Here is a 7582-nt window from a genome sequence, read left to right as displayed (position 1 = left end):
GAAATATATTTTACATGATCAGACTACACGTTCAGGTTCCAAGCACTGCCATTACAAACAGGTACCCGTTTCCAGAGATGAATACAGGCCTGCATTAAACAATGGAAAATATTCCGATAAGCTAGACTTCTGCCAGCATTTGTCTTCTTTGGAAACAGCTCTCATTGTTAAAGATGTTGTATCTTTGCCAGAAAGGAAAAGCTTTACTGAGATGACTATACATTTTTTGGTTTTTAGAAAAGCGTCAATAATTTCAGTAGCTCTATAACAGAAGGGAGCTGCTGATGCGTTGTTTAACTGTATGCATAACATACCTGGTATATTATGCACTCGATTATTTCTTATCCCTGGTATATATTCCAGTCTGTGTTGAACTATTGCCTCTTCTGGACCTATGACAGTTCAATGGTCAGGAGGAAAAGATTAATCTGGCAGTCTGAAAAAAGCAGTCCATCAGAAAAAGAAGAAACGTAAATAATGGGCCAAGTACGAGGGTACAGAGAGGACAAACAAGGGCATGGGGGCAAGAGGCCAGACATTGAATTAGAAGGCTTCTGAAATATGTTTAGCATAGAAAGATAGGCCAAGCTTTTCAGCAGCGGGCCAGCTGAGAGATATGGAACATTGGACCATATTTCTGTACCCGTGCCACATCGAGTAGCCTATGAATTGAATGTCCCATTATAATAAAAACGCATATTGTTCACATTTAACATGGATTTTTCTGTTTTGTTTGGAACAACAGCTCTAAGACGTAGTTTCAAATTGATTCTGGCAGCAATGTCACGTGGTTTGATTTTGCAGTTTTTCTGTTTTCAGTAGCTGACATGGGACGTCCTGCGTAATAACCAACTGCGTTTACAATTACTGTACGTGAAAGGGGTTGAATATGCAGGTTAGAGCTGCTAACATTTTGCCACGAGCTGCCTATGAACACCACAGCACTAAATGCATTGGTATACAGTGCTATAAAACCTTGAAATTACAGTCCCTAATAGTATTAGAAAAATGTAGTGTTAATAAAAGTAAAAATGGTACTGCAATATTATAGTATCTCACGACTGTCTCTATAACTGGAGAAAAAAAAAAAAAAAAAAGTCGTTAGAAATATCTACTGTTAGGAACAGCTCACAGCAGTCTGCAGCTGGCGCACGTCTCTTCAATTTCGCAGCGCAGCAGCACGCAAGGCAGTGCGGACGCGGAAGTGGTTGTTTTCGGTGTCGGTAAAGATGGCGGCCCGCAGCATGTGAAGAGGACAGATTTAAAACCAGGCGTTTAGCTGCACAGTCATGTACAACTCGCCATGCAGAAAGCTGACAGGTACGGGATCGGAGACGTGATGCTCCGTTGGGCGTAACGAGTCAGAGGCGCTGGAGCGCCGGGAGCTGAATATACTTGTAAAATAAAGAGCAATGTCAATTCTTTAATTCGGTATCACTGACCTCTCTCCAACCTTGAGAACTAGGTGATGTAATATACCATTAATAGGTTCTTAATTCCACCCCTATGAGTATTATTATTATTCCCGACAGCAATCTCTAAAATGCATTACAAGATAACCCCCTGTGTTGATATATATATATATATATATATATATATATATATATATATATATATATATATTATAATATATATTATTATATATATTATATATATATCTATATATGTAGATTAGATATGGTGTATATATAATATATAATGTAGACTGCTATGTAGATATGTGTGTGTGTGTGTGTGTGTATGAATGTTGTTAATACGGTACCTTATGTAGGGCGAACTGAATATTTTGCCTTGTATAATGATTCACTGGGTGCATACAAATAAAGATATATTTAAAGAAAAACAAACGACAGTATTCACAAATGTTATTTTCAGGTACATACAGTACCATATTATGCTTTCAGATAAAGCACCTCTAATGACAAACGTGTTCATCTTATTGTTAGGTTACACAGTGATCACAGTCTTAGCAATTGCTTGAGGTAGGGTTATAATCAGTAGATGAATAATGTTATCAACATCAGCTCTTGCATATTGTTTTGTGTTACTAGATTGGCCTCCTGAAATCTCTGTTTTCACAGAAACACAATGTGCACATGCCTTGTGTCACTTTAATTTGTATCACTATGAGATGACTGAACTGTTAATGCATGTTTGTCAAAATGTTCACATGACTGCTCCTGCATTGCCTAGGTCTGGTTGGTGTTAGCATTCTCCAGAGTCTTGAAAATGCAGCCCAGGCAAGGCTGTGCTCCCATAACCTTGTTCAACTATGCAGGTCCTCCTGCAGCAAATGGATTACCTTCCATCACTGTAACTTTCTCAAGCGCCAGGTAAGCTGCCCACTGAAGATGTATATTTACTAGCAACAGCTGTATTTTATTGGGTCCCATACATAATGCATGCTGTTTGGTCATGCAGCCGATGGTACTGTGGACACTTTGTTAAAGTTTATCGGTGTACGATATTTGAGACAGCGGTGGCTTATTGCTTTTTTTGTAGACATTTTCTATAGCATCAATTAAACAGAAAGCACAGTTAAATAGACAGTAACCAAGAATTGCCTTCTTTTACAGTCTTTGTTTCAGAAAGTTGCACATCATAGTATTTTTGGTCCTTTGGTGTCCACTAATACTTATTACATGTTTTTTTGTTCCAGTATGTCACAAACACAGCCGGTGCATGTCAGCATGCAAAGCCAAAGCAGGAAGCACTGACCACTCCGCTGGTGGAGCGGCATCCGCATTTACAAGATGAAACAGTTATTCGTCACGTCCAGCAGACTTCAGCAGTCGACCGACATCCTTCCAGGGTACAGTTTCCTAAGAAGACCCCCACTCAGGATACAGAGGGGGCCAGCTCGGACGAGGATCCTTCCATTGCTCAGGAGACCAGACAGTGGAAGGAAATCAAGGTGATGCTTGGGGACCTACCAGGAATCTACGCAAGACTGTCTAAAATCAGGCTGACAGGTATGCTGAAACCAGGCTTCCTGCCTCACGTTGCAAAGACGGCTGGAATGTTACTAATCACAATTGTGAATCTTATAAAGAGTCATTTAACCTCCAATCAATCACAAGGTATGGTTCCCCAGGTTGTAAACGTTTCTTTCCCTGATCTTTTTCAAGCACAACTGCATCAAAAGCAAAACAAAGTCACTCTGCACTAGAACATTTTGTGTGAAAAGCATAACAGTAGCAAAAACAAAACAGTAGCAAAACTAAACAATATATGAGAAGTAAAGCAGTCTATGAAAGGCTAAACAGTCATCTTGCACAAGACCGTCCTGCCTTGGAAACATCACGCGATCCTCCTTAACCCTGCAAGTGCCGACCTGGGTATTGGCTGCCTCTTCACATGAAGCAACATGGATTTGTTTTTATAGTTTAACTCAATTCAATCATTTAGTTAAAGACAGGATTTGAGGTTACGCCCTAAACTTGGTTAATACCTTTTGAAGTATTGCACTGTCCTGTAAAAACCAAATAATTAAGTGCAATTGAAATATCTTTTTGTTTGCACAGCCCTTTACATACCATTTCCATTGCAGGTGACAATAATGGATTATTAAATAGAATAAAATTGACACGTTTGAGCTTGTTTTTCTAAGATCCAGGCAGAGATAGTGGCAGAAGGTACACTATATGTTTCTTTTTTTATGAAAGCAAGCGGCCAGCAGAACTTTTGGCTTTTCAAACCGCTTTATGATCTAAGAAATCCACAGTGGGGAATGTAGAAAGCAACAAGTACCCCTTAACAACCCCTGATTCTGTGAGTACTAAGTTTTACATTGAGTGGACTATTACAGGACCAAGTCTGGATCAACCTGAGTTGCATATTAGATAAAGCATCCTGGTGCTGTAATTGGAGCTTCAGACACCTGAATTGTGCATCTTTGCTTCATAGCATTTATTTCAGACTAGATCCCTGGGCTGGGGACTGAACCCTCATCCTTCCAATCCATTAACAACTGCAGCACGCTAGCCTGTCCCCTGGTTTATATGCAAAGAGTAAAGGAATTGGACACAGCATTTGTGTATAATGCATTGTCATAGGACATCAACGCACATAAATCAATGTAAATTGTGTGTTAATTGTCGCTACAGCTGTATTTGTTGGAAGATATTTATATCCCATGGGGTCAGTCATTCCAGTCTCTGATGTCACCCATTTCCTGTTCTGTTCCATCTTTTTCCCCCACTACCCCCACCCCCAAATTACTGATGTACCTGAATTCTACAGAATAAATGATCATGAAGCACTTCACAAGACTCTTAATTCAAGTCTTTTTTCACCGTTGAATGATTGGATTATTGTGCAAAGATTAGTGGATCGCCAAACCTGTAAATGAAAAAGGTTGCCTGTTTTATTTTCTGAGGTGACTGTAATAGAATTTTAGTCTTTTTTTAAAGTCACTTAAAATGTCAGAAAGCTGCTTAGCGTCTGAAAAATGTTCAGCGGTCAATATACACAGCGACTGACCCCTGTAATTATGTAAAGTCAGCCTTACAGAGGCTGAAGTAATAGGTTATTCATTATGTTATACCCAACTGTTCACTTTCCATGCAGCTTATTATACAGCACTTCTTACATAGAAACTATTGATCCAAACATTATTTTTCCAAGATTTGTTAAGCTTGTTCTGCTCTAAGAGCCCATTTCCAAGTGGCTGTCTGACAAATGATACAAGCAAACAAAACCATGTACATTATGCTGTTTGGAACTTGACACTTGGTGCAAGCTTTGCAATCCATCACATTATTATTATTATTATTATTATTATTATTACTTATTTAACCCTCAAGGCAAAGTTTAAATTAAACCGTATACATATAATTTTGGGTCTCTGTTTAAGTGCAGCCAATAACCAGGCAATGATTTACTCAATCACAATATACTTAAAGACATGCTGAAACAAAGATGACAAGATGTGGGTTAAACCAAAAGCTATGTGGTGTGTTTGAGCTGTGCTGAAGGATTGTTGGCTGAATACAGTCATTTATGGCTAACAAGCAAAATTATCTCAGAGACACTTTGCAAAGAGTGCAGGCGGTTGACAGAGTGTCTGTAGGCTCAATGCTCCACTAGAGCCTTATAAACCCAACATAAACATGTTTCCAAAAAATCATAATACAGGTTTTATGCAAGAAAATGTGTTACAGGGAGCAAGTCCTTCATATCCAAAAGTCTGTTGCAAAATGGATAACATTAAAAAAATAAATTCCAGTGCTAGCTATTTGAAAGACCAAATACTTTCAAATAGTGAAACAGTATTCCAGGGTCAGCTGACTGGCAACACACACATAGAATTTCCAGCACACACATGGAATTTTCCGCACATACATGCAACAGAATATCACTGGAATCATGTTGCTTGTGTATTCTTTATACAGTCAGAATCAGAAGCTGAGTTTCTGTAGGTTTATGCTTTTAAAATAATTATTTTGCAAGCAGCTTGTACATGTAGGTTGAACCATTAGATCTGACTGGCAGGGTAATTGCCTTGTTTGTTTTTAACGCGTAGGGATTTACTTTCCCAGAGCACTGCTTTTAGACTTAATTCCAACCAAGACAATATTGGGTGGCTTTTTAACCTTTGACCTTACAATCCTAAGTTATCTCTACGAAGCCATTTGATTGGGATCCAGGATCCCGACACATGCACACTAAAATAAATTGATGCCTCTCGCCGAGCAAACAGCAGTTGGATTGCACATGTTAGCATCTAGATGTACATTTCTGATTTCTGTGTGAATAGGCAACTTCCAGGTGGTATTATCTCTCATTTGTTTTCCGTTATTACTTTGCCAATTTGATGTCCCCTAATTTGTACCCTCTGTGCTTCTCAACTGTGTTATCTAGCCTTGGTTGTCATGACTGCATCAGCTGGCTATGCTATGGCTCCGGTGCCCTTTGATCCCAGCTGCTTCCTCCTTGCTTCCCTGGGAACGGGCCTCGCTTCCTGTGCTGCCAACTCCATCAACCAGGTCAGTCAATTTCAAACTCGCCAGGCAGGCTGGCAAAAGCTGGCATCTACCAGGTTCATACACAGCCGTTAATGACGTGCTCATTCACAGCAAGGTTGCACATCTGTGATTGGTACTGTTCCTCGCCAGTAAGTGGCTTATTAGGGTTAGGAGTATGGATCTTTAATGATACAAGTAGGTTCACTATTTTTCAAAGTGGGAAATAGTGATGTTCAACTGCCTGTGATGTCATCAAAATTTGGAAGGAAGGTGTGGTTTAGAAAGTTCGGTGAGTTATAAGGGGAAGTCAGTCACAGCTGGGAGCTGTGTTCAGACAGACACATACTGTAACCTGCGATCTTTCAGAATATCACAATTGGAACTTGGCTTTTTTGTGCCTCCATTCTCTGGGTCTGGGATCTGTTTAGAAATAACATAAACAGAGGCTGATCTAAGCAGTGACTGATCTTAATACTGCTATTGCAGTACTGACAGATAACATCTCTTAACAGCGCAAATTATCTTATTTAGTGTATTTCTTTCTGTAACAACACATATACCGTTTTATTTATTTGAATGCCGGTGGTCCACTCACCAAAATAGTATTTTTAGTCACTGTCATACCATTCCAGCATTTGAAAACATTGAAAAAAAGATATCTAGTTGAAACATTTGTCATTGCATTTCAGTATTTCTAGTATTCATCATTATTGAGTGATTAGTAGTTGTGGAGGACGGTATTAGCATCCACTGAGTAGATCCCAGGACGTGTCTCACTGCAGTCTTCAGACACTGTAAAGCTAATAGTTGAGGCTACAGTGTCCCCTGACATTTAAGCATGCATATTTTTGTCATCTATTATTTTTAATAGCACCTTATTTTCATGAACTATATGCATTTACCTGTAAGGACTTTCCAGTTGTATTGTTAGCTTGTCTGGCACATTCCTGTCCTTCCATTTCTCCATTATTAAATCATTTTCTGTAAATAAAACTCTGTTTGATTTTGTCTTCACGTTTGTGTTTGGAGGAATGCACTTTGTGACTCGCCAATATTAGATTTAGTGTCTTGACCGTTCCTCAGCCCTGCACTGAACCCCATTAAAAGCCTGCGCTCTGTAATTTAGAGAAGGCTCTGATTACACAGCAGCCCCTTTGCTCCGGGCTTGTTTTCTTGCACAGAGCTTGTTACCTAACTGGGTCTTGGAGTATCTTTGGCTTAAGCAGTTCACATGGAAGATAGCTATGTATTGGAGAGCCTGCGGTTAACTTCAGTAAACATGTTCAGATCTACCCCACCGCTTGAAAGAGGTATCACAAAAGAGAATTGTTGTTAAATGTAGTGATTCAACATGTTGGATCTTGGTCAGCATGTAGAGTATATTTTATTTTATAGTCACAATTAAACACAGTCTGTGCAAGTAATTAATGCTTGATGTGTTTGAAGTTTATGACTGGCTGTAGAATTGTAATAAGAGTTAATTGGTTCTGTCTGACTAGGCACCACTGTTTGGGGGGGGGGGGGGGGGGGGGTACTCAAGCAACTGCATGTTTAAAAGATGTCTTTGAATGTCAACCAGTGCTGCCATGTCTTAAGTGGCTGCTCCTTTTGCTTTC

The 7582-nt window shown here is 39.4% G+C and overlaps 1 protein-coding gene across 1 annotated transcript in view; it reads left to right on the top strand.

The window, feature by feature from the left end:
• The first annotated feature begins 1208 nt into the window (after positions 1–1208).
• LOC121295775 (protoheme IX farnesyltransferase, mitochondrial-like) overlaps positions 1209–7582 on the top strand; it is a 44059-nt gene continuing 37685 nt past the window's right edge. The window contains exons 1-4 of the mRNA XM_041220805.1: positions 1209–1320; positions 2194–2333; positions 2660–2972; positions 5863–5987. Of these exons, the coding sequence (XP_041076739.1) occupies positions 1290–1320; positions 2194–2333; positions 2660–2972; positions 5863–5987 (609 nt within the window). The 5' untranslated portion in view covers positions 1209–1289. The remainder of the gene's footprint in view (positions 1321–2193; positions 2334–2659; positions 2973–5862; positions 5988–7582) is intronic.

The sequence above is a fragment of the Polyodon spathula genome, chromosome 20, assembly GCF_017654505.1.
Source record: "Polyodon spathula isolate WHYD16114869_AA chromosome 20, ASM1765450v1, whole genome shotgun sequence".
NCBI classification, from domain to species: Eukaryota; Metazoa; Chordata; class Actinopteri; order Acipenseriformes; family Polyodontidae; genus Polyodon; species Polyodon spathula.
The sequence above is the reverse complement of the archived record's forward strand: the minus strand, read 5'-3'. Positions and strand labels throughout refer to the sequence as shown.